General features: G+C 41.9%; 1 protein-coding gene across 3 annotated transcripts; it reads right to left on the bottom strand.

The window, feature by feature from the left end:
* On the bottom strand, positions 1 to 27132 carry PPM1F (protein phosphatase, Mg2+/Mn2+ dependent 1F). Of its 3 annotated transcripts, none has more exons than XM_065693219.1 (7): positions 26873 to 27132; positions 15418 to 15548; positions 12095 to 12294; positions 11314 to 11502; positions 10044 to 10187; positions 9528 to 9621; positions 1 to 8574 (listed from the first exon to the last, which is right to left on the bottom strand). In XM_065693219.1, exons 1-7 carry the CDS (start codon positions 27046 to 27048, stop codon positions 8201 to 8203), a joined length of 1308 nt encoding a protein of 435 aa, XP_065549291.1. In that variant the 5' UTR covers positions 27049 to 27132; the 3' UTR covers positions 1 to 8200. The 3 variants fall into 3 exon arrangements, with proteins under 3 accessions (XP_065549291.1, XP_065549293.1, XP_065549292.1); XM_065693221.1 differs by having other exon boundaries at positions 10044 to 10184; XM_065693220.1 differs by having other exon boundaries at positions 15418 to 15545.
* Between the last annotated feature and the right edge of the window lie 684 nt (positions 27133 to 27816).

The raw sequence follows: 27816 nt of genomic DNA, 5'->3' as shown, positions 1-27816 counted from the left end.
TTCGAGTCACTATACTTTATTAATACTTCAGAAACACCAGGTCCTAGAGTGGAGAGTTTTTCTCCCCACCTGTTCCAATCACTGCTTTGAAACAACTTCTTGCAATATGCAAATAGATACATGAGGCACTGTGTGAATACAAAAGTGACAATACAAAAACCCCCAACAATTAAACCTCATGCAATACATACATATATATAAAAAATATGGTAATGTAGCATAATACACACAAGCACTGTTAGAACAATCCATGTAAATGAATGTACAATATGCATAGCATTTAATGATCGATGACAACAGGTTTCTGACTTATGCACAAAACCAGACAGCTTAAGTAAGAGTTTTAAGATACTAGGTAACTGGTTAAGCCACAGTTTATAAAACCTGCTGTACTGCAGCTTTTCTGCTCAGGGTCACAAGTGCAGATTAGCATACAAAATAAATAAGGACTACAATTCTACAACACTTGGCTAACAGCTTCTATTTCAAAGTCACTGGCCCTCTTACTTTCATTCAAGGTTCATTAGCCAACATAGTGGCAAGAAATGTGCCTAAAGCAACAGTTCTGTTCTTGTACTATTTTAATACTGATAAGAACACAGATTTTTAAGTCAGCAGAAGTAGTTACAGAAGTCTAACTTACCACTAAATAAGCACAAGATTGAAGTTATCGTACAGAGCAGACACTGAAGAATTACACTGACTGAGAGGTTGATTAGCCACATGGTATGCTGCAGTTACCATCCTGCCTGTTCTGCCAACTAGGGCAAAAGAGAACTGGGGAGATGAATAAAGTTAGAAGGCTTTTTTTCCCTACTCTAAACAGTGCAAATGTTTGAGAACACAATCTGCAGAACAAGAAAATACAGAGACAAGAATTTTTCTGAAGTCCTGTGTTCAGGATGAGAGCTATTATTACCTGAAATAAGCTTAAATATTCCCATGGAATAACATGCAAATAACAGCATTTTCTTCTTACACATCCAATACTGGTCAATGCCAAAGACATAACAGTTGCTGTAGTCCCTTATTGTCCTAGCTGACATGGTACTTCCTACACTCGGTGTTGCAGCCTCCAAAGATCGGACCACATTCACTATGAACACAGATGAAATGAAAATTATGAAGTGGCAACTAAACTGACTTAACAGCCAATGTTGTTTACAGTCTAAGAAGCAGCATTTTGGGGAGGGGGACTGGCAGTGTAAAAGGACATAAAAGATAGAAGAAAACTGAGAAGAGAATAAGGAGGAGATAGAGCAGGACTGACTTTTAGAAGAGGAAGTTAAAAGTAATCGAAGTAGTTAAAAGTACTTAAAGCTAAAATTATACTGGCCTTTTTTTTTTTTTTCCAGTATAAGGTTTTAACCCCCAAAACACCTTATTATTAAACACACTGAAAGGAAAAAAAAAAAAAGAAAGCAGCATTAATCATCCAGTATTAAGCAGAATGCCTTTTAACTAAGTTAGAAAGGGCAACATGAAAAAGAGGAAGTCATAGCATTTAACTGCCCTGAGAAGGTGCCCATATTCTCTCTAGTATTCTAGCTATTATCTCTTTATCCTTAGACATCCAAAAAGTAACCATCACCCCTAGGTAAAAGGATAAATACCTTGTGCAGGAAGGGATGATCACACCTTCCTGCTCCGTTTGCCAAAGAGACAAACCTTCCATAAGCCTCAGGTATTGCCGCACAAATGATAAACTTCAAGAATTGATCTGGTAGATCAGGAAAGACTGATAAACTTCTTGTGCATGGAAATCCAGAACCATTTCGTCGCTAGTAATTTCAGTACTCACTCTATTAATATCTCCTGGAAATGAATAATCAAGCTTAATAGTTGAGAGAAAATTCAATAATCATAATCTAACTAGTCACAAAGCCCAGATACATTCAGCTCCTTAGAAGGTTAAATATATCTTCTCTCTTCAGACTAAAAAGCACGTATCAACAAGACATGAAACCCTGACTGAGAGGAGTTTGTTAACAAAATAAAGCAGACATTACAAAGCAGCCAAATTCATTTGCTTTAAACAGTGGTTTTCAGCTGACAGTGTGCTGCCAACTCTTCTAGGTTGCTTTTTTTTTTTTTGTATTCCATTGTTTGCATTCCAAGATGCTTGAAAACATTTCTTTTCCTATCGATTCTGTCCTCTTCTGGTTAACAAAAGCAGCATCTTGCTAAATTTTCTCTGCTGCCAACACAGCTGTCTTTTGTTTATTTCTGTGCGCACCAGCAGCAGCATGCAGGGCTCAGAAAATCCATTCAACTGGCAACACTGAACAGCTTGTGGGGAAGGCTTGTGAGTGTCCAGGCTCTGACGGCTCACACCAAACCAAAGGTTTAAGTGATTCTCTGTAAGATTTTGGTTTCCTGTTCTATTCAGAGATAAGGTTATCACAATAAGGTAGCATTTTAAGAAATCTCTATGACAGATACGTGTTCAGGTCCAGTCACTCCCTCATGTCTCCATTTGACTGCTTTTCAGCTGACATGACTGCTATCAACAGAAATAACTTTAGATACAGTGAAATCCAACAAATACATTAAAACTAACCAAAACATATGCAGAAAGCAGCTGGCTTAGCTCTCAGAGCTGTCAATGCTGCAAAACAAATACTTACCAGGGCTAGCTGGTTTAGTGGCTTGACTTAGGAAAGCAAGGAGTTTGGTGCTGCCAGTTTTAAAGGTTATGCTTTGCTTGGCAGGAAACCCACTGCTTTCCAGCACAACTGCTCAAATGCAATTGGACCTGCTATAAACACATGTTTAGTGAGAATACCTAACTTAGCATAGACTGGGAAATTCTGCACTCATTTGAAAGCTCATTTTTCTCCCTCTCCAACCCTTCCTAAATGACATTTTGTCTACCAGGAGTTGTTTGCTCCTCAAAAAGGGGCAAAGGACCATTACTTCTTAACAGGATTTTGTGCGGTGGCATGGGCACAATTGTAAAAGGGACAGTAATAGAACTAAGCAGGGAAATTTAAATCAGGCTTAACTAGAGCTAAATTGTATATGAATCATCTGCAATCTGCTCTGTTGTGGCTAACGTCCCCCTACCTTCTCGCTAAAGCATTTGCTTGATACTTCAGTACTGTAAGAACAGAAATAGACCAAATATTTAGACCATGTCTGGTGCTGTGCATTAAGTACCTGCATCCACAAGAACACTAGTAATTTAACCAACAGGGTCTCACACAAAGAGGAGAGTTGCAATCTTAATTTAAACTTTAAGCAGTCCAACTAACTGCCTGTGTTCCTTACAGACTGAGGGTATTTGCTGGTTACCTTTTGTCAGTGCCATTCAGAAACACCCATGTTCCTGGGCCACTTGTTTTGGAAGCACCTTTTTGTTACTTTTTAAAGGACTGCTTGGGAGGGAAGTTTTAAGCTCAAACAACTGCTTTAAGCTATCAGCTGAAAATGGGTGTTCCAGTGCAGACAGCCAACTTATCTCCAGAATTCAGAAAGCAAGAGAAGCACTTTTCCCAACATCCAACAAAAAAATGGAAATTTTAGTGCCTTTTCATGACAGGAAGCTAATAGCACTGGAAATGCTTTTAAAATGAGCAGTATCTCATCTGACTTTGAATTCAGATAAGTGTCTATTAAATGCTATTAAAGTCATCACTGTGATTAACACTATTCAACTGCCAACTCTGCTGTAACCACTCTGTGCCCAATTACTCATCTTATGAGAGCTCACCAGCCGTATCGATTCATTAACACACTTCATGGCACTTACTCATGGCAGCAGTTGTGCAGTGACCAGCAACTACATCTACTGGATGCTCCTGCTTAGCTGCTCCTCACGCAGAAGGATGTTTAGAGAAATCCATTTAGTACTATTAGCTTCCAAGATAGTGTTGAGAGGTCACAGTAAGTCACCTTGGATGCTTTTACTGACTCCTTTCTGGGCTGTTTGAAGACAGAGTTACCACATCTGAGTTTTGCCTTTTTAATGGGTGTGTTTCTAATTCTTTCAGGCACTGGTATTTCAGTCTAAAGAACTGACATTTGTAGCTCTATTTTCCAGCCCACTTCCTTTTTAAAATAGGCATTAATAATAGTTAAATGCATTCCTGTCTCTCTCTTTCACTCCTCCATCACTCAGAGGGTGGATTTTACTTAATCTCCCTCTGTTCTAAAGACTTTCCTGTATTTCTATCCTATTCTCAAAAACAAAACAAAACCCCAACAAATGTAATTTGTAAAATCATAATCCTGTCTATGTCAGCCCCAGAAGACTGTCTTAGGTATGTTTCTTTGTAGGAGAGGGTGAGGTAGGGAAGGGAAAGAAAGGGAGAAGCGTAGAAGTATGAATTATCCACAAGCAAAGGAGATGCTGGATACCCACTAAGCAGAATGACTAAAGGTAGTTTTTAATTAAGCACTATACAACATTTAAGCGTGCTGTGTTTTAAATATGCAGGATGCTTTAAGGAGCAGGGTGCTAAAATGCAGCAGCACCATTCATTTGGAGTCTAATAAAATACGAAAATACTCTCATTTTTCATTGCACATTTGTATGGAATCCTTCAGCTATTTACTACAGCTTCAGAGAGTCTGGCTAGACTCAAGAATTGGTTTTGTAGCAGGCTCTTCAGAAAGACAACAAGGAAACAGGCAAATCATTCAATTTGTCATTAGTCGATTTGACATTGGTGGACAAGTGTTAGTACTTGTAGATGACACCGGAAGTCCCAGATATGTGGGAGCACTCTGTGGCAAAATCATGTCTTATTTTTAACCAAGAGAGGGAAGGAAAACAGAACAGCCAATGCCAGATATCAAGAAGTTTTAAGAGAAAAGGTAAGAAAAGCTGATGTAGCAGATTAGGACTGCAAATTCAAACCATAGCACCATTTCATATTTTGGAATATTTAGTTCAACTTCATACCTTGTCCTAGAGCTCCTTCCCTCTCTCCTCACCACCCATACTAGTGGCAGTTCTTGTAACAGCATTATGCATTACAGCTGCTGGCTTCTAAAAGTGATGTCAAAGTCACAAGTGAAACAAAAACTGGAGGTTGCCTTCCCATCCCAAGGGTGAGACCATCCTGATAACCATTTGCAACAGAATTGAAAAGTGCACTTTCAAATCCATACTTGCATCCTGTGTCACACTTTCATTACTGATTCAGCATAAAATTGAAATCTTGGGGCTTCAGTTAAAAAAAAAAAAGAGTTTCCATAGGTTTTGATCAGGCTGCCAAGAATAGACAAGACATTGCCAAGACCGATTTCCCCTCCAGATAGTATTTGGAATTCTATTGTAGATGGTGCATTAGAACTTATTTATGCCACTGATAGGATACAAACTGACATTTGTGATCCAGTTATAACTCTTACAGATGTGACCAGACTTCTTAAAGCTAGCAAGAAGTCACTCAAAAGAAAGGAAATATTTTTAATCCCTACTGAAATCCGAGTTCCCCCCCCTATATCTCAAAGAAATGAGGCAACAGGTCATTCAGAATGGAAACCTCTATATAGGGGAACAGCTCCTCAGAACAGAGAATTTCTTCCTGAGAGCATAGCTTGAGAATTAAATTTTCTGATGACCACAGACAGCTTTCTAAAGGCCCATTTCACTCAGCTCCCATAAAAAAACCCAAAAACCAACTATCAAATTTGAAACAAAAGAAAGATATTCTCACATAACTGTAAGAATTCACTGAAGGACTTAAGACTTTGTTTCTTCTGTAATGCAAATCTGCCCCAAAAAGGCTGAAATACAAAGATCATTATGAAGAACTTGGCTTGTTCAGGTCCCTCCACGTTTCAGGAAATTTGGCAAATTTCAGAAACCAAGCCATACTATGAACTTACCAACTTTTCACACCTCCCTTCATGAATACAACAGCTTGCCCTCACTCAGCAGTGATATCAAACAATTCTGTGTGATTCTTACCATATTAATAATGAGAACCATTTCCAAGACACCAAGAGGCACTAGTGGTCATCAGAACTTAGCATGACACTGAGTATCTGGGGTTAGAAATAAAAGAGCTAGGAGATGGTAAATCCGAAGAGATTACTAAGCAACTCTAAAGGCTTCCTTAACTGAAGTAGGTTCACTACAAAATTTGATAGACCCCTAACACCAGGTTACCATCACCAAAAGCATTCCCCACATGTTTTAGGACAGCAAAATGTAGGACAGAAAAACACTTGCAACCCTCTCAGGGCTCCCTGTTGTTGCATAGCAGAACAAGGAAGTCACTGTCTGAGTTGCTATGCAATGAGATGGTATCTCATGAGGAGTTTCTACATTAAACCATATGATCGTTCATAGTAATCCAGCAAAGCACTCAAGTCACTTGGGTAGCTGCATTGCCCTACACTAGCTAACGATTCAGAGACACTGTTCTTCCTTTTAGCCATCTCAACTTTTCTGCCTAAATTTCCTTCCTAAGCAACATTAATGTTCAACACATTTTAATCAACAGCACTGACATATTGCAATGCCATGTGCTTCTAAATTAGGCACACAATCTTGGGGCCAGATGTAAAGCACTTTTTGTTTAGATACAGGAATTACTAACACATTTAGTGTTAAGCCTTCAGATCTTGTTGAGTCCTGCTAGCCAAGCTAGTAAGGCAAGACAAAACACAACCAGAGGCTGTAGCATGTAATGGAAATAACAGTTGCACAACAACATACACATTCATTAGGATTCTTTCATCCTCCCCTTAGCTTCGTATCTCCTTAGAGAGTTACTTAGACACCAAAAGTTCACAGACTATGGCCAAATTAACCATCTATTAATCAGAAACTGTTACTAAACTGTTTCTAGTTTGTGTTATTACATTTTCTTGTGAAGGTCAAAAGCGTATTTGTTTTTAAATGAAAGTCATGATGACTCAGACTGCTGCTGCTTTATGATTAGAGCTTTTTGCATGGGGTAGGGGGTAAGTCACAGTAAGTATTGTGAAGCTTTTATGGCAAGCCACAAGATTTGGCAACAATGAAAGTTGTTTTTTAAAACCCAGTTCCCACTAAAATAATTCACAAAAAAAGAAACATTTAAGTGCATTAAACATTAGTATTGAAATAAAAAAAGTCACATTTTAAAAACACTATAAACTGGCTCACCAGAATATGATAGAAAGCCAGCAATCCTTGGGTGAAATATTTAAGGCACTTGAGGGTAGTCAGTTTTTAAACCCAGATGATAAAGACACAACCACTTTAGAATTCTAATTTAAATAAAAACCACAACAAAGTAACACTGCAAAAAATTCCTCCAACTGTAAAGTTCAGTAAATAAACAAGCATTTAGAATAAAAATAAAATTCTCATTTGTTATAGTACACACACACAAAAAAAAGGCAGAAACAGCATATTTAACTGCTAGAGCACACGTACTGTAAAGATCTCTCTCAAATATAACAAGGGTCCTTTCTTTTCAGGTTGCCAAACAGCCACTAAAGCATGTTTTTTTAGGGGAAAATGATCCAGTGCAGTTAAATATTGGATTCCAGTTTATAAACCAGAGCATCCCAGAAAGCAGCTGATTTGCATTATTTTGCCTGGGATATTTCTAGTTATCTTTCTCGCTCTTTTTCTGGAGCACTCAGTTTTATTTTCTCCTCTCCATACAAACAAAATTAAATGTCTCTGAATGAAGAGGCCACATCACTCTCATTTCATCTTTGGTACGAAACAAAAGCAACTTACACAGTATAATGGTGTCACCCAGTCTCACACACCAAGCCTGTTCCTGCAGACCACACACAGTAACAAGCTTTTCTGTCTGTCCTCCCAATCTCCAAACTAACATCACAATTAAATACAACATACAGCATTCTTTTTAAGCACTAATTTTCAATTTTCACTCAGAATTCACAAACGGGTGTTCTCACCCATTAGCTTATACATATTATGGTTTCTTACCATTTCCAGGGCAGAGGGACATGACCAGCAGCCCTGGGACACATTTTAGAAGTCTGCTCCCAGAGACGAAATAGCTGTACAAATCTCCACATCTGCTCAGTGTTTTTTGAAGGGACGAGAAAGGAAGGAAAAGACAAATGGGAACTCAGGAAAAGGAGTCTTGCCTTTTTGTTAAATGTTCGTCCATTTGTCATTTCTCTCCTGACATGTTTTGCCTATTTTATTAGAGGCTTCTTCAGTGGAAAGCAGTTCCTTATGTGAACTTATTTGAATGTTCTGATTAAACACATTTTGTCACTGTGTGGCTGCAGCCTCACAGCTGAGGAAGTTAAAGGGTGAGCTCTGAGCATCATCACCAGTCCCAAGGCTCTTAGGATCTTTGAGACAGTCTGCCAAGATGTCCTGAGGATCCCTCAAGAAGACCACCAGAACAGTGATGTTATCACTGGATCCATTTTCCTTTGCAGCAGCCACCAGTCTTTCTGCTGCTTTGAGACCCACTCCTTTGGTTTGCATTAAATGATCTAAGACCAAGTCTACAACCTCGTATGGCTTGACAGCATCAAAGAATCCATCGCAGGCTAGGAGCAAGTAATCTTCAGAACCAGTCAGCTCAAACGAATCTCCATCTGCATCACCTGAGATGTATGGTTTCTGACATATGTCACCTACGACAAACAATCAAAACAAAGGCTTTATAACTTCAAATGTTAACAGTTACTTCTTCAGGCACCAACTCCTTTTACCATCCTTAAGCTCAGACAGATCAGATTCCACAGGTACCTGACGCAGGACAAGAACAGTGAAAAGCTATAGAATAAGCTTGTAAGGCCTTTGTTTCTTTAAGAATGCTTGGAACCTACCTAAATACAGTGGGTTTCTAAGGAGTTGCTCTAATTCGTGCTTTCCTAATTTTACAGACAAACTAAGGATACTCTTTCAAAAAGTTTTTTCTCTCTGAAATATATTTGTGCAAGGAGACAGGCAGGCCTTCACTTTACAGGTGTGCCTCTTGTACAGACTCCAGAATGCTATGGAAATAAGCTTTTTCTTAGCTATCCAGATACGCAGCACTTACATTTTGTACTACAATTAAAATGCCTCAATTTGCTGGTTATGTGTGATTTGAAGGAGGATGTAGAGATCTGACTTAAGAACTGAAGTAAGAAGAAAGATGTGTTACTATGAAAGTGGACAAAAAATGCCAGAAAGCAGGCACTCAGACACATAAAGAAAGCTAGAGGAACATTTATTGTTTTCCCCACTTTTACAAATTAAATACTCTGCCTTTGTTAAGCTACTGTAGAACATCACAGTATCAAAAACATTTAAAAGAAGCAAAAGACTTGGAAGTATAAAAGAATTAGGACTGTCATGGAAATAAATATGGAAAATAAAACAATATTCTATGCTCATTGTAAACCCAGTAAGATTATATAGCTGCAAGCTATGTAAGTTACACAGCTATAAGACAGCCTTACGGCAAAGACAGTAAGAGTGATTTACTACTTGGTCAATGCTGAGCAAAATGTCATTTACAGTAAACATAACATACAGTCTCAGGTGGTGAGTTTTAATCAAATTTAGGCTGAAGTCTACTAATGCTGGTGGTTTATCTTACCAATTGCTCTGGAAACAGCCAAGGTACCATTAACCCGCCAGCAGTCCATATAGGTCACACAACCACCCAGAGTCTCAATACGTTCTCTCTCATCCTGAAAAACAGTAGAATACAATTTTTATACTGAAAGCCTACTCATGGCTTACTGACTTTGTTGTTATCTAATCAAGGAGGAAATCCCAAAACCAAAAGCTGCTTCAGCTTCTGTATTTATACTATGAATATAGCAACCACATGTATCAGAATCTGGGTTGGAAACAAGCAATTAAGATTACTGGAAACAACCCACCTACTTCCCAACCATACCATGGCTTGTCCACAAAAAAAAGCAGAGTTCTTAAGTTTTTGTATCATGATGTTCTTTCCCATATAGATGAGTACCCTTTCCTGCCACTTCTTCCCATATGCAATTATGTAAAGCACCAAACACTTCACTTAAGAAGGCTTGATTCCGAAAGGTTTCATCAGAGATTCTAACAACATGTGCATGAGAGGAAAACAACAAGTCAGACTTACTTCTCTTTCTGGTTTGTGAGGTTCCATTAACGTCACAGCTTTTCCTTGCTGCACAAGCATTACCTGCGAGTCCCCTAGCCATGCTATGTGTAGCTTGTTCCCTACAATCAGTGCAGATACACCTGTTGTACCACTCCGCAGCTTCTGTGGAAGAACACAGATACATTAGGTGAATATTCAACAAGCTCTACAAGGTTACATGGCAGTATTGCAAACCTAGGTTTAATCACACTTAAATGCAGCAGACTAGACCTGCCAATCATAATTTGGGTACCTGAATAAAAGGTACAGGCATTAGACAGACTTGAATTAAACTATTTACATATTCCAACATGCAGCTGGCTAATACTGCCTCTGTTACATTCTTCCTTCTCTGTAATTAATTCCAAAACTGATGTAGGAGACTAAGACCTCTATTGTTCAAACCACAGAGAGAATATAAAAATGAAAATAAAAAGATTCTGAATTTCAGTAGTATAAACATCTCTCACACACAGAGGTCTTCTCAATCCCTTTCACATTCTCTATCACTAGCAACTACACACACCTTGCTCCACATACATCCCATTAACCTTGAGTATTTAAATGATGATGTAAACAAATGAGGGAACTATCCTAGATTCCCTGTAAAGATTAGTGAGAGTTAGACCTCATGAAGATGCTGGTCCCCCTTTTGTACCTCATTGACAGAAGTTAAGGTATTAACAGTGAATACTTCCATATTCAGTTACTGCTATAATAAAAGAGTTCTCATTAAACTGTATAATAAAACATCCTCCCATTATGTAGATTTGAAGAAAGAATGATCATCATACAACTTGCTTCAAAGCTGATCAATAAGCTTAATGAACTGAAGAGCCCAATTTAAATCATAGAATATTTTTCATCTTACGACCTCCTGTGACATTAATGGTGGGACAAGAAAGAGGGAGATGGTTACTGGATTACCAGGAAGAGGACAACAGGACATCCAGAAGCTGCCTAATTTAGGCAAAGAGGGAGCAGAGTGTTCTCTCAACTAATTAGTATGTCAGAATCATTTAAACCACTTAATACTTCTTTTCAGTCACTCGAACTTGCAAAAACTGTCATTTTGGTTTTCCTCAAAAAAAGAAATATTTTGATCAAAGAAAATCTTTAATGTAGCATAATTTCGTAAAAAGGTCAGTAATTCAAAGAAACTGTACTGGCAGATTTTTCTGGATAATACCATGTTGTCCCACAGTTCTCAGTGTTGTTTAAACACAATGGAATTAATCTACCCACTCACCTCTCTCTTGGCTTTGAAAAGAAACATTTCATCTGTCTTCTGGAAAGAGCATTTCAAGGCCTCAGCTGGATTCTTAACAACCTCTTCGTGTAGTCCAACATTTACATGTAAATGGGTTGCCGAATAATTGGCAGCATCCACTCCACCATGACCATCAAATACCGCAAAGAAAGCGCGATCAGTGTCATCCTTTTGTGCGGAGGGAGAGAGAGGAAGAAATATTCATGTTCAAAACCAAAACAGCTCATAGACTGGTACCAGCCAGCATAGATTCTTTATCCTAGGGCTTCTTCCATACAACTTTGCATGGGCATAAGGGCAATTTAAGTCAGTTTACCCATATGCAAAATGGATCAAATGGGTACTTTGCAGGGGACTTTTCTTTGTTTGCTGCCAGTCATTTAATATCCTTGAAAATAATCTGGAACTGAATCAGCAGAGAGCTGGTTATGTAGTCCCATTGCAGCTTCATTAATCAGCACTTGCACTAGGGCTGTTCTCTCCATTCTTAACATATGTTACCTCAGTCGCAAGAACATTGTAACTCCAGCAACCTAACACTAGGTGAACTTTTCTTATGACACAAAACCCAAGGTCACAAGATCCTTCTTCAGCAGGCCAGTAGTCAGCCCTTAGCAACCTGAGTCAGTAAGTCCTAGCTCAAGACATGATAAAATAACCTGTGGTAACAAATTCTTACCCTTCACGGATCACCCATCATTATGTGTACAGAACATTGAAAAGCTAACAAACTGGCCTCCCCAGTTGTGTCCAGACTTACCGATAAACCAAAGAGCTGGTTGAACTCTGGGAGCAGAACGTGGCGGTCCTCCATTTTCCGCCGGGTGTTACGGATGGCATGGATGGAAACAAGCAGGAACCGCTTCAGTGGTCTCAGTGGTGGCAACTGCTTCTGCCACTCAAAGCAAACATCCCAGAGCTTGTTAAAGAAGCAGCGCTGCAACGACTCTCCATCCAGCACTGACAGCACAAAGACAAACACTAAGTTGTGTGCCCACTTGCCTACATTACCCCATCTTTTTGCTTGTCTATCCTTCAAGTTTCTTTGCTTAGAGCTATATACATACAGCACTCTGGCTTTACAGGCTCTGCAAGAATTAAAATAGGCTTCTGAGACTAATGGGGAGAAAAAGTTGGAACTGAAAACAGTATAACAGCAAAGATAAGAAAAGCTACTTGCTCATTCTCTTTCAAAATAGAGGGTTATCAAGTAGGTGATTACATCACAAAAATCATAAAGATATATATATTATATTATATCAGTCTGGCATATTAGATGTAAATATTATTATGGAAATAAAATTAACAAGATTTAGTGGTAGAAATACATCCCTAAAAAAAAGCCAAAAAAACCCCCAAGCCATACAAAAAATAAAACCCAAACCCAACAACAACAACAAAACCAACCAAACAAAAAAGGCAAACAACCAAACAGAAAAAAACAGCTGGGCAGCAAAGCCTTCAAGATCAGAGACTGCTGCTGTCTTGGATGCTAGGGTTGAAAAGCATTAGCCTGGCTTTGAGTTAGGTTATGTCCTACTGAACCATTTCCGCTGAAACAACAAGGAAGCCCGAGAATGTTTTGCTGAGATCAATAGCTCAACTCATAGCTGAGCTGAACAGATGAGAATTTTCAGCTGTTGTCTTTATGTTTTTAAAAACACATGGGTGTAGGAGCCAGAAGACAGGAGAACACTTCCACCACTTTCCTGCTCTGTCATTACAGCACACAACTGTAAACATCCATTGAGCAGAGTGCGAAAGGTTCCAGCCAGACACTCAAATCCTTTCCTGGATAGGTCCCAAAGATCAATTAATCCGAACTTATTGTTCATCAGACTGAATGCTTCAGTTTGGCACTGTGTCTAGCTTTGCAATGCAGTCTCTCAGAATATGTAATAAAGTTTTGCTATTTGAATAAGAACCCTCAATGCTGAATCAACTAACTTCAGAAAGCAGCAAAAAGACCATCTATAGAGCAGAAATAATTTGCTGCTCACTAATGTGTTTCCTAAAGAACTGCAGTACGTGAACTATCTTTTCTATTCTATTCTGACTTCTGCTAACACTGCTTGCATTAAAGCTTCCTCAGAATTCCTTTTTATAACTCCTGGTTCTCAAACAAGACTTTTTCTCAGCAACATTGGAAGGCCAATGAAATATTTGTGCTGAAAACCTATACAGTTATCAAATGTGGGTTATAATCTGATATTCTTTATTTTCCTATAAAGGCTGAGCAATAGCAAATAAAGATATACTACTGGAACTCAACATCACAATTCAGTAAGATACAATTCCTTCTGATTCAAGAGAGACAATAAGAAAGATGCTTTTATACCACTTTTGGCATGTCTTACCACATGCCTTATGGCCACTGTGGCAATACAGAGCTTCTAGTCATGGGAGTAGCTTGATCCCTGCACAAAGCCATGCTTTAGTACTGCTGCCTGCACTTCTTTACTATCTTACAACTGCAGTGATCTAGTCACACAAAACTCCCACAAGCCAGCTGCTCAGCTCGGGCAGAGTCCTGCTCCCGGTTAAGTTAGTTGCAGTGAAGCCCGTGCGATTGCTCTCGGACAGGAGAACGTCCGTGTATCCCTACGGAACATACTTGCGGGCTGGTTCCGTGAGGAGGTGCCAGGGGGCTCCAGCCTCAGCAGAGCCGGTACGGGCCTCCGGGCGGTCGCAGCTCCGCCGATGGGCGGCAGAGGGCGCAAACCACTCCCGCCCGGTGCCGCCCGCCGCTGCCCACATGGCTGTGGAGCCGCGGAACGGCTCCTCCCTGCGCCCCAGGAGGAGGAGGGCCAAAGCATGCTGTTGTTCGGAGCCCAGCCACGCTGATGGGAAGCCAACTGTGCCCATGCAAAGCGCTGGAAACCTGCTAAATCTCTCCAGGCACATGAAGGCTGCAAACACGGAGGCAAGGGATGAAACAGTCAGGGTGCAACAAGGCTTTATTAAATGTGTTCCCTCTCCTGCTGTTTCAGACTTGTATGTGCATACTGGGATAGGCTCCTGGAAAGTGTCACATCCTGGCTGTTACCAGACGTCTCCTTGGAAATGCATCCTCTGTGGCACACTGAACTGCCTTCAAGTCATCCCAGGGAAATGGAAGGGCAAGCATTTCCCCTTACAGGATAAACTAGTTTGCCCAAGCCATCTCTCCTCCATTTTTATCTTCAACTCTGCCTGCATCCGGCTCCATTTAAGTTCTTGGCACTGGGATTGAAGGTTTGGTGAAGTCTAATGTTAAACATTTCAGCATGTAAATGTAATAGGACCATCTGTTACACGAGGCACAAACCCAGTACTCAGTCACTAAGGTCTGTTCTCTCTGCAGTTCAGTCAGGAGAGAACGCAGGCACACACAGGGCAGAAGACATGCACCAGGTTCTTCATCCCTCAGCATCCCATCTTTATACAGGAGGGTGGGAAGAGAAGAAATAATCACTAAAGACAGAGACTATTAAGAAACTTGCCAAGAGAAAGATCCAGAGTTTCAAGATGTTCACGTTGTGGAGGGGACACAGATTCCAAAATCTGGTTCCCAAGAAGAAACAAAAGCAAGCTGGACTATATGGACAAATATAAGGTGTCAGTATGGCTGCACAAGAGGAACTATGATGATGCCAATGTTAAAATGTAGGAGTAATTATCTAAGATCAGTTTACCAAAGAGAAAGGGGCACTTCAAAACTATAAAAGGTTATCAACTTAAGATAGGAACTGAATCAGTTCCAGTCAAGTGAAATTACCAATGAGGGAAATAAAAGTTCTGAACTACTTCAGTTCAGGAAGCCCAGTGGACAGAGTCATTAATTCTTTTTGGGAAGAGAAACACTATTCCCTTTCCATAAAGCCAACCCCCACAGTCTGTCCAGGGCTCCAGACCCCATGTTTGCATCCTGCCCACAAAACTAGCACAGCTACTTTCATCCCACAGATACCCAGCAGGAGCAAATAAGGTTCTGTTCGCTGCTGCTTGCCAGCTAACCAAATATTCTGGGAAACATTTCAAAACATGGAAGTCTTCCAACAGACAGCCTCTGGGAAAACCACAGAAGGAAAAAAGTATACTTACAGGTGAACCTTTCCTCATCTTCTCCCTCCGTTTCCACATTTTGCTGCTTAAATTCATTCAAGTTTGTTTGGAGAACTTCATTAACTGCAGCATGGATCAACGATGCTGCAAGAAGTGGTGAAACACCTCTGCTGGTAAGAAAAAGGGAGAGAAAACCATACTGCATTAGTTGAAGTTGAGCTACAGCCTCACTGGTTATGGCTGATGACCTCAGAATTACACACAATCAGTAAATCCAACTTAATTCGTAAACTAGTAGAGGAAACCATACATTTAATATTTATTCATACAACTCTTTAGTAAGATCTTCAGTTAGACAACTGCTTTCTCAAGCATGCAAGAGGAAGAAGTGTATGAATCATGTTTTCAAACTGTTGCCTCACACTCCAGTCGCAGATGGTACCTCCTTCACTTCAGCTCTTGGATGGGAACTGCTACCTCCACTTCTACCCTCTGAACACAAACATTTTGTTTCTACTCACTACACAACATTTCTTGCTTGCAGTCAACTGTAAACCACAGACAGTATCAGGATCTCTGCATTATGGTACACACGAATCTCCAAAGAGGTTAATTAAGACTCCAGTTTCCTCCACAGGAAAAGTAAAGCTCAGTACTAGCCTACAGCCCTTTAACACTCAGTTTCTCCTGACTGGAAGTTCCCCAAAGAAATCACCCAGGATGAAGATGCAAAAGGCTGGCTCTGGGGAGGAGAATAAGAAGACTCCAAGACTTGTGATTCAGCTGAAGCACCTAGAAGACAGTAGTGCTACACAATCTATGCAGCCTCTCCTTTTTACTCAACACCTTATGCAAGCTTTGTGCTTTTGGTGGGTTAACCCTGGCTGGACATCAGGTGCCCACCAAAGCCTCTCTCCCACTCTCCTCCTCAACTGGACAGGGGAGAGAAAATGTAACAAAAGGCTCGTGTTGAGATAAGACAGAAAGAAATCGTTCACCCGTTGCCATCACAAGCAAAACAAACTCAACTTGGGGAAATCAGTTTGATTTATAACCAATCAAATCAGAGTAGGACAATGAGAAATAAAATACAGTCTTAAAACCACCATCCCCTTACAATCCCTCCCTTCTTCCTAGGCTTAACTTCACTCCCTATTTCTCTGCCTTCTCCCCACCAGCAGCACAGGCGGACAGGGAATGGGGGTTGTGGTAAGTTCACCACACGTTGTCTCTGCTGCTCCTTCTTCCCCAAGGGGAGGACTCCTTGCACTCTTCCCTATGCTCCAGAATCAGGTCCCTCCCATGGGAGACAGTCCTTCGTGGACTTCTCCAGTGTGAGTCCTTCCCACAGGCTACGGTTCTTCACAAACAGCTCCACTGTGGGTCCCCAACAACTCTTATATTCACTATATTCCCACGGCAGTCACTAAAAATTACAGTAGATAACACACATTCCAGACATTTTCTGTGAGCACAATGAAGAATAAGCATGGACGTCCATAAAAAGCATTTTATCCGTTGTTCATGGAATGTTTGATACCCACAAAGTATCAAATTATACAGCCAAAGCAAAACACAGTAAGGCACCTGCAGCAAGTCAAGGATAACACTTTGTTTTGCCAGGAAACATTTAAGAGTCCTGCATAAAACTGGTTGGTTACAGAGTAAGAAATGGTGGAAGCAACTGGTCTCTGCACATGTTCAGCAGAGATGACTTGTTCTGTGCGTACAGAAGAGTGGGGAGGGGAAGACCATGAGGTTTTAGATCTCGGTGACAAGAAGCTGAAATGCAGTTTGCCATTGTGCTTCTGAAAGAGAGGCCTTGTCATCTACTCACAACCCCGTACGAGTACCTCCTGTGGCAGCAAACAGAAAGCATTGTGTTAGTCAGCAGGCTGCTAACAGAAGCGTGTTTCATGCTACGCATTCTGTGGCCGTGATGGCCTACTTTAATGAGTCATTTCGGTACTTCAAATAGATGGCAACGTGTTTGCAGTCCTTTCAGTGCCGGCTGCAGTCACATCACACCAAGGGAAGCAAGAAATTGGCATTTTCTTTCTTTTTTTTAAGGCTAATATGTTGAGGGGAGTCAGTACCCTTCCTACCCAAGTTTCAAGCGACAATGCCTGCTTATACTTTGACACTAACAGACAACCTTTTAAAAGGTCAGGCAAGAAATACATCTGAAACAGATATGGCAAACCCCCCAAAAAAATCCTGCTTCCTGTTTTTGTTGATAGAGATGGAAAAGAAAGGAATATAGAAACAGAAGCTACACAAACAGTTGTCAGATGTGTAGCTGCTGCTGCTGAAAGTCAAGAGCTGTAGTTGAAGTAGGTTTCAGCTCCAAGAACAGAGACAAAAGTGAAGCAGCTATGCATTTACATGCACAGTGAGAGCCACAGCTGCAGTTATCGTCAGAATTTCTCTGCTATGCTAGAAGAAATATTCAAATCTAGCGTAGGTTTCCAGCTAGGCATGAGAAGAGGGCTTAATGCTTTGATTTTAAACTTCCTCAACTTCTGCTTTCCAGAGCCCAGGCTTGCTGAACTGAGTCCATAAAAATAAGCTTAAACAAAAGGCAGTACACCAAATGCAGTAATTCACAAGTCCTGTGAATAAATCTCTGCTTACAGGATGCCTGTAACAAAGAAAAGTTTTATGAGTTATTATGTCACATCCTTCAGCTTTTTCCAGTTGCCACCCGGTCCCTAAAAAGGAAATTCAGGGGTTCCTCAGTACCGATAGCTTCATTCAGTTTTCCTTCCTATGCATTTCCTCCCCCTCCACAGTTTCTCAAATCCATGCAAAGAAGATGGTTGTTTATTGGGGGTTTATTTGTTATGCAGCCAGCAACAACACTGAGCAGTTGATTCTGACATGCTGACAAAAGATAAAAGCCTAAAAAATGAGTCTACCTCTTCAGTTCTATCTCAATTCCAAAGAGAACATATTTGTCCATTACTTTATAAACTCCTAATACCAGTACTGCCATATTGCTCAACCTGTTTTTTACTCAAGCTCAGGTAAATGGAGGTCCAAGGCAATGCCATCTTCCATTCAGATGAAAGATGGTTCTAATTTCATCCTCTAAATCAGAGACTTCAAGGGTTAACAAAATAGATAATTAAAGAAGAACAAGAACTGCTGCTTTAGCTGAGAGCTACAAGGTCTCACTTGGCTAGAGAGGATGTGGAAGCAGACATAGTACCTATGGCAACCAGCATAAAGGCAGAAGCCCACTGCAGTTACCATAACAGACTTCAAACCTTTTCTGTAAGCAAAAGAAGAATGTCACTTAGTGTTAAAATCTTCCTTTCAAAGCAGCCCAGGACACCCTGCTGACAGGCTGAACAAGCATAATTTAATCTTCATGAATCGGAAGAAAAACTGGAGCTGTTTCCTAAGTGGAAAAACAACTGTGTTGGGAAGAAGAGGGAAGCTGGTGGGGTGTGTTATGTGGAAAGGATGTTACCTCCTTGTAAGAGTGTCTTAGAAGAAATGTGTCAGCCCCATTTCTATGACACACGCAAGACTAATTGCCTAGCCTCAGCATACACAGGCTAGTAGTAAACAGAATTTCTTTGCTACAGGCTATTTCTTTGCTAACAAAAAGGGTGTGTTTTGACCACAATGGAAAAAAATACTAAAAAAGAATGAATGCATGTTGTAACAGTGCAGATGAGACACTGGAGCTTCACCACCAGGTAAAGTCAGATTGCTAGTGGCTGGAGCATATTCCCCAGCCACTTCATGGTATCCCCCAGCCACTTCATGGGAAAACACAAGCCTCATTTAAAAACCTGAGCAGAGACAGAACAGTTAAAGAGTAAAGCAATACTTATGCTAATAAAGAACACACTTAAATTTATATGCCATCCTCCTCCTTGAAAGATTCCAGACTGCTGGACACATACAGTACTGTTAAAAGGAGCTATGGAAAGCTCCTTTTGACCTGTGGGCCAAAATAAAGTTATACATAGAAGGAGAAAGCAGTTGTGATAATTTGCATACATTAGATTTGGCATGAAGTATAGAACAGAACTTACTTCTCTTGTTGTTTACCTTGTTTCTCTTCTGCAAAACAATTTAGTTCCCTATCTTATTTCACTTTAAAAGACCAGCTTGTCATGCCATCACAGCCACAATGTATTTACATAAGTCGGCTCAATCGAAAGACTTACTGAACACTTGTATATCAGCCTTCAGGAGGACATGACAGAATATACACAAGTTCCTTCAGGAAGCAGAAACCCCAGTAAGATCACTTCTTATTTGGTTTTATTGGGTCATTAAATCCCCAGTACACTTGCAGTGAGTGTTGCAGACAAGTCACCAGTTCAAAGATGCCCTCACCTCTTCTTCCCCTCAAATTTAAGAGGGTATATTGAGAAGTCCCTAGTTAACAGCTTTGCAGGCAAGGGGGAAGCACCCAGAGCATTAAAGGTCAGGCCACCACTTCTCATCCAGAGCCTCAACTATGACTGCACTTTTTTCAAAGGATTGGGAACAGATTACAGACTTTCTGTTGTGCTGTATGCCCACAGCTTACAGCAGTTTTGAGACAGCAGAGGAGGGCAGCAGATGGCAGACTCCAAACAGCTGCTCTTCAGCACTTGGAGCAGAGAGAAGCAAGCTCTGTGTAACCTGGTGGAGAGTGGTACAAAGCCTCTCTAGGACATACCAAACACCCAGTGTTTACACAAAGCATTTTTGGAAGGCAAATAACTGGCATCTTCCCACCCCAGACGCACATATATTCTCTCACAGTACTGTCAGGAATCTGTTCGTACGAAGAGAAGCACAAGGGGCCTATAGGGATGCTGGGGAGGGACTATTCATCAGGGACTGTAGTGACAGGACAAGGGGTAACAGGTTCAAACTTAAACAGGGGAAGTTTAGATTGGATATAAGGAGGAAATTCTTTCCTGTTAGGGTGGTGAGGCACTGGAATGGGTTGCCCAGGGAGGTTGTGAGTGCTCCATCCCTGGTGGTGTTCAAGGCCATGTCGGACGTAGTCTTGGGTGAGATGGTTTAGTGTGAGGTGTCCCTGCCCATGGCAGGGGGGTTGGAACTAGATGATTTTGAGGTCCTTTCCAACCCTAACTATTCTATGATTCTAAGAGACTGCCAGCTGTATTGGCCAAGCTGTTGATCACTTCTCACCTTTCAAATTTAAAAGAAAAAAAAAGTTACATGATGTTGTTTCTAGATATTATTAACAAAGTCATGGCAACAAGGCAGCACTGGAATTGCAGGCTATAGCACAACTGTACGATCCCCTTTTCCTTTCAGAGTGTGCATATATATGTATGTATGCATATGCTGAGAACAGAGACGTGCTGTATCTGCTAGCAAAAGCTTCTAGAAGTCAGCAGCAGCTGACTTATATCAGAGGGAAGATATATTTGTGTACTTATTTGCTACACAGGCTCTGCAACACCAGAAGATCACATAAAGCACAGCTTTGTCAGTAAAGCAAAGTTTGTCAGAGCAGACTCGGTGTGTTCCCAGCACATTACAGCTATATCAGCAAAGCAGTTTTAGCGCAGATTTGCAAGCACTAGCAGTTCTCTAGTAAGTGAAAGATCCTCTCTTACTGCCAAAATAATAGCAGGTCACAAGTTTCCTCATAAACAAAAGCTGCTTGTATTCAGTATTTTCTCCCCAGTCTGCTACTTTTGTTTCCCTCCCCCATTTTTATTCTTATAATCAACTACAAAATGTTTCCACCCAAGTTGCTCTAAGCATTAGTATTTATTACAGCAGCACCCAGGGTTCCCCAGGTGATTCTGACCTGAAAAGTACAGATATATATCCATTGCAAACATCTGACATCCTACAATGCACAGAAGTTTTCTTGCACTAATGATTATCAGGTCTTTACAGTAGATGGTAAGATGGAATCAAAACAAGTATATAAACAATGCCACACACAGAATTTCAATTTTTCATGTTTCCATCTTTACACAAAGCAGTTTTTTGTACAGCTTTTCTTCTGAAACTATCAGAAGCGACAGCTTTATAATCCAGAATCCATCTGCTTAGGCCCTTAAGTCATCATGGAACAGTTTTTGCAGAGAACGTGCAATGCAGTCACCTGCTGCTTCCATTTCCTTCTCAGCAGGAAGAAAAACCACACAGCAGAACAGGAGAGACATAATTCCACAAAAGATACTTTTCAATTAAGCCATAAACCTGTTGTTTCAAAACTGAGTATTTCTTATCTTGATGCCCAATTCAAACAGCAACAGAAAGGATGTTTCACACAGATTACGAGAGCAAAATATGCAAGTTCTAGGGACAGACGATTGCAGTTTTCCAAGCAGAACTCAAGAAGCTGATTTAAACAGCAGCAAGTAAGCCCTAGAAGCTTCCTCATCATTATACATTTGATTTTTTTTTTCAGCATTTCATCAAGTTTTTCTCTCTTGTATTGCAGGTGTCCCCATACATACACTTCCTTTTTAAAGGCAAAGTGATTATTCCCCAAAATACTAAGAGTATCTTGTAGCAGGAAAAACTCCCTTGGATTTTTAAATTAAGAAATGTATTCTAATAAGCAATTTACTGATCACAAAATTAACTGTTCAGCCTGTAAATACTGTTAGAGGCAATTCTGAACTGCCCAAAACTATTATCCAGACACATGTTCAGTGTGAGCTGCACAGCATTTCTCTCTGTGTATTGTTCTGCCATCAGCTTCAGAGGCATCGGCGGACAAACCACACATGACAAAACAAGCTGGTTCTGACCATCATCCAAAAAACACCAGAGCCACTTTGTTAACCATTTGCTAAATTAAATAGTTAACAGCAGAAGTACCACATTCCTCTTATGCATTAACTTTCTCAAGGCTTCAAATTCTAACATTATTAACCACAAACCAGTGAGAACACTGGTGTTGCTGAAAGAGCAGGCTGCTCCTGCTAATGCTATGCTTGCTTTCAACACCAAGAACAAGCGGTCCCCTGAAAACTAGAAAGTTTGTTTACAGGCAATCACACATGAAATTCACTTTCTTGTCTGAAATGAATGGATGGCTGATACCACAAATGTGCTCTTAGCGATGAGAAGCAGTAGTGCATTAAAATAACATAGACTGAATGGTACAAATTAGGAATAAGGAGGTAAATTTTAGGGAATTTATTAAAAGCAGAGGTTACAGTAAACAGGGTATTAGTTGTTTTCACAGAGGAAGGGACTAAAGAGACTTTTAAGAAGAGATTAGGTAAACTAGAGGCAAAATGAGATCACTTTTTTCCCCTCTTCCTGCTTACATCACATAAAGCCATCGAACTATCAGAATTGCTGAATTAACTATTTTATAAGCAGGGAAACGCTGAAAATAAAGATGTTGGGGCCACACCTTGGGTGGAAGCATTACAGTGTAAAACACAAAGACACAAAACAGGATGCTGAGGCAACCAGATGAAACACAGTGAATCGTTTGGGACGGGGCAGAACAGGAAGCTGGAGTCTCACAACTGTTATTGCAGTAAAGTCTCCTCAAACAGGAAGGCTGCTGGAATTTCACATTGTTCTTTGACTATGTCACAGGATGGTCATACAAGTTTCTGCTCTTATCAAGGGAAAGGAGACATTTCTGTGTTTGGTGATCTGATGTCATCTCATGTTCTGTTTCAGTGCAAGTTCACAAAATTCCACGTTAATTTCTAAAGCTTTGGAAGTAACTAAATGGACTCTGCATCCACACTGACCCATTTCAGAGATGGTCGGAACACACAGCTCATACCTAAAAGGGCATGTTGATTAGAATTCTGCCAAACAAGATTACTTAAGCCTGCCCCAATTCTTCAGAGTTTTATGTACATATTTAGTTTCGTAAAGGCAGTTCCATTGATTTGAATGAATTATTCAAAGTAGAAACATCTGCACAGTTTCACCAGATTAGCGATTTAAGCTCAAATCCTGCCAGGAAGCAGAAGTGGTTGGCTGCCTTAGCTAGTAGTGCTCAGCTATGCCAGCTGCATTTGCAGAAGATAGGCAAAATCATTCATTTTAGATGTGTAAAGACATTCAAAGGGGTTAGCCTGGAATAGCCAACTGCTTCCATGTAAGAGAGGTATACAGCCTTAGAAAAGCAATAGCATTCAGAAGCTCCTTGTTGGACATAACATGTTACTCCTTACCCCATTTATCTTTGCAACAGCAATCCTGATTGGTGGTGGAAGAAGAATGTTTCTTCTTGCATAACGTGTTACTCCTTACCCCATTTATCTTTGCAACAGCAATCCTGATTGGTGGTGGAGAAAGAATGTTTCTTCTTGCAAAGACAAAGATTTATGCCTCCGAGTAAATGGAAGAACAAGCTAAACATCGCTGTATTTTGGCCAAGCCAAGGATATCGCTGGGCCTTTATCAGCTGGGGCCCTTCAAGACATGACCCACAGATCTGACTGTGAATGAAGTATCTCACAACATAGAAATGAGAAGCAGAACTGTGCGCCAAGCTTGATTCCAAATAACACTGATCTATCAAGAAATCTTTCTTTATTACTAATAATCATAAAATACATTCTGTGATGCTGGAGTGTTAGAGAAGTCCCTAACTAAGGAAATACAGAACAAGGATCAATGCTAGAAGCCAGCAAAGTACCCCCAATAAAATCTCCATAATGTTAAACCTGGTTATATGGACACTGCGATATTTGAACATGCATATTTTCCACTGAGCTGCCATCTGTGTGCCAGCGATACTACCATGGTAGCCTGCAACAGCAGATCGCTAGATATAAGCTTCAGTGACCTCTCGCGAACTTGTTTCTTAATCTGGCATCACTTCTGCATCTTCAACAATTTCTGCACAAACATTTTACATGTCTTGTAAGCCTCATCCCTTATTTTTCCTTCTCTTAAAACCTTTAGCATCCTTCTTTCTCCTATCTCCTTACATTCCCTCATCTATTTCAGCAAAGATTTGGGGTATTCAGAGCAATTCAGAAGTTTATATAACTGTCAAAACTACATTTAGAGTTGATCTGCAGTAGCAAATGTGGGAACAAAAGTTCAGTGTTTGGCAATATCTCACACAATTCGAGACTTCAGGATTGGTTCTTAATTCCATGTACTATGAAAAGGTGGCCTGCATTTTCAAAATAACTAGATTCTTGGCCTGGCCTTGGGCTCTACTAGTCTTTTCCTCCACATGCAAGAACTCAGCCTCCCAACAGGAACCCACAGCCTTTTTGCAATTGCAAAATGAGGCTTCTCTTTCTCATAGGAGTCTAAAACTGAGCTGTAAATCTGCTGTGATCCCTACGCTTGACATTTCAGCTATGCTCCACTGCATCCAAGCACCCAGCTTCACACAGAGCTGCTTCACTGTTTTGCCTGCAGGCAGCCAGAAGAATTCATGAAAACACTTTCCTCATGTAGTCCTGTTTTCCAAGTATATTTTGTGAAAATAAGGACAAACAACTAGACTGCTGCACTTCTATTCTGCTTTGCTTTCTTCAGCTCTCTTTCCCTTCCTTTATAATTCCTTTTTTATCTCTTTTGTGCCAGCTCAGGACTTCAGAAGCTCCACAAATCAAGCTGTCTAATCAGCACTGGCTGCAGGGCAGGTATGTGAGAAATGCAGCTTCTGACAGGGCAGGCTCCTTTCCGTGTAAACACCACAAGTGACAGGTGAGATGAAGGCATTGCAAAAGCAGCACTCTTTCTGTTTCCACTTGTTAATACGCCCACTAAAGAACAACAGCATGTTAGCAGATACGTAACTCAAAATTACTGTTTTAGAAATCACTACAGTTTGAAGAACTAATGCCACATCTCTCCAGCTTCATACCTTAGAAAACCTCACCCTGACCCATATGGCAGATGCCCACATGGCAGATTAGAGAAGTATTTGTTCAAGCCTGGCATTGCTCTGTTCTTTCAAGCGCTCATGCAGAACCACTGTTGCCCCACAGAGTTCAAAGATTCAGTGCACGCAATGCAACAGCTGTGTTTTGTTCAAGAGCAATTTAGCCAAAGCACAACTAAGTAATGCAATGATCAACCGGGTCTTTTTCAACTACAGCTGAAAAACCTCTTTTTTTTTTTTTGCATGCATTTCTCATCTTTAAGTTTAAGCACACCATTTAAGTGAATGATGTTATGCCCAGGAACATCTCTGTAACACAAAGCACAGAACTAAGTTGATTTTTTACAGGCAACTTAATTAAGGCAATTTAATTTGAAATCACCCATACACTTTCGACAATAACAAAAAACAACAACAAAATCTATTCAGTGTTCATAAACTCACCAGATGGTAGCTAGAGAGAGAAGTCATCCAAATCAGTTTTCCAGCTTTTTACCAAATTCCTCTAGTAAGGAGGTAACATTCAGCACATACCCAAACAGAACCAGTCTCCCTTAACTCCATCTTCACTAGTCACCCCCAGCACAACAGCACAAAGTCAGCTCTCCACTTGGATTCTTTCAGACCATCTGCAATCCTTGTTCTTGACTCCTAACGCACACATTAATGAAGCAGGTTGTGATACGAACTTTGTAAGCCCCAGAACTCCCAGGCCATGCAGCCCAAGTGCTTCAGGAAGCAGAGGCAGTGTCAGGAGACTTGGGACTAGAGCAAGACAACTTGTTCTTGTGAAGCACTAACTTGCCACAAACAGTAAGTCACATCCCAGTTCTTAGCAGCGTTAGAGGAGAAGTCTGAACAGGTATGGATGTAGGTATCTCTGCCGAGATCAGGGGATGACAGAAACACCACTGAGAGAACAGCTGTGTTTTCCAGTGGTGCTGTGACTACGCTCTTGAAGTTTGGAGACAACATGCACTTCAGAAACCCACGCAGGCGCGTCCTGCTCACCAGGACAACCCAAGAGGGCCGGGAAGCCAAGTCCTTTCCTGGCTGGCTCGCTTCTTACGCCTGACAGCCCTGCAAGGCAGGTTGCAGCTCACTGACTGCCTCCCTCCCTCCCCAGACTTTTAAGTAGACCCACACGGATGCCCTTAGGGACTTGAATTCAAACTATTGGCACTTTACCACACGAATCGCCCTATCACGCTAATTGCAGGATTGTAATTTAATCTCTCATGCACCAAGAAAGAAATGTTTTCGGGAGCACACAAACATTACTATAAAAGCACAGAGCTCGGCAGGAGGCCTGTGACAGAAACGCGCTATTAAAAGCTCAGCTTTCAGGAGAATATCCGCAAAAAACAACTAACAAGGGGAAATAAATAACAGTAACAGCGGAAAAAGCCAGAACTCCCCGGGAGACGCGGAGCAGCGCTCCCCGGGCAGCCCAGGCACGGCGAGGCCCGCGGGCCCGGCGGCGCTGCGAAGTCTCCTCAGGAGGAGGCGCCTCCCGCCGCCTGCACCTGCTCCAGCCCCGCGCAGCGCCCGCGGGCCCGGCCCGCTCCCCTCAGCGGCCCCGCTCCCCGCCAGCTGTCAGCGCGCCGCCGCCCTCCAGGGGAGGCCGAGGGCAGCCCCTGCCCGCCCGCCCCGCCGGGCTCTCACCTGCCGCCCAGGAGGCTCCTCGCCCGCTCGGCCAGGGCGCCCGGCACCTCGGCCTTGCTGAGGGCGCCGCTACCCGCCGAGCTCCACGGCAGCGGCTCCCCCGGGCCCAGCGGAGACGGGAAGTCCTTCAGGAAAGAGCTCAGCGGAGCCCCGGACGCCTCCACCTCCAGCGCCATGACGGCGCCGCGCTGAGGCGCCCTGCCCGGCAGCCACCGCCGCCTCGCCGGGAGCGGGGCCGTCCGGTGCGAGGGGGCCGGCCGGGGAGGGGAGCGCGAGGGGAGAAGGGCGCGGTGACGGCTCCTTTAAGCGGAGCGCAGGGGCGGGGCCAGCCGGGGGGGCGGGGCCAGAAACAATGTCTGGAATGCGGGGGCGGGGCGACCACGTGGCCGGAAGGCGGGGCGGGGCGGGGCCCCTGCCCGGCCGCGGAGGGGGCGCAGCCCGTGTCCCGCTCCTTGCCCTCCGCAGGGCCGGAGCCGCAGCGTTCGGCGCAGAGCCGTGTGCGCTCGTGCGCGGCAGGCAGCCGGCCGAACGGCGTTCATCCTAAAATCCCAATTGGCTCCATTTACACGCTCTGGCAGGCCACGCACAGACACAGGTGCGGCTGGAGGTGCGCACAGGTTAGGGGTTCACCCGACACAATTCCCCCCCCCCCCCCCCAGTCCTGTTACTCACAATCCCTTCTTGTTTCCATTCACACCAAAATGCCCATTAAAAAAGGCTTCAGAAGACCCGAGGTAGCTACGGCAGGGGTTTGCTATTCATAAGTCATTGCAAAAAACCTCTGCTAGCTTTCAAAGCCTTATCACAGGCAGAAATGCAAGACACCATCACTTCCATAGATTAACTAAAAGTATAGTGAGCTCGGAAAGAACCGTATAGGAGGCTGACCAGTTTGTCAAATAACCATGTCCATCAATAAGCTATAACCTTTCCTTGCTCATAGC

The sequence above is a fragment of the Lathamus discolor genome, chromosome 12 (assembly GCF_037157495.1).
Source record: "Lathamus discolor isolate bLatDis1 chromosome 12, bLatDis1.hap1, whole genome shotgun sequence".
Lineage (NCBI taxonomy): Eukaryota > Metazoa > Chordata > Aves > Psittaciformes > Psittacidae > Lathamus > Lathamus discolor.
Note: the sequence above shows the minus strand (reverse complement) of the source record. Positions and strands in the feature narration are given on the sequence as shown.

Excerpts from the sequence above, each read along its gene's own strand:
- PPM1F (XM_065693219.1), bottom strand. The coding sequence starts at position 27,048 with ATGGCGCTGGAGGTGGAGGCGTCCGGGGCTCCGCTGAGCTCTTTCCTG. Across the intron at positions 12,295-15,417 it reads AGATGAGGAAAGGTTCACCT|TGCTGGATGGAGAGTCGTTG; the intron begins GTAAGTATACTT and ends TTGTGCTGTCAG. Across the intron at positions 10,188-11,313 it reads TTTTCAAAGCCAAGAGAGAG|AAGCTGCGGAGTGGTACAAC; the intron begins GTGAGTGGGTAG and ends GTTCTTCCACAG.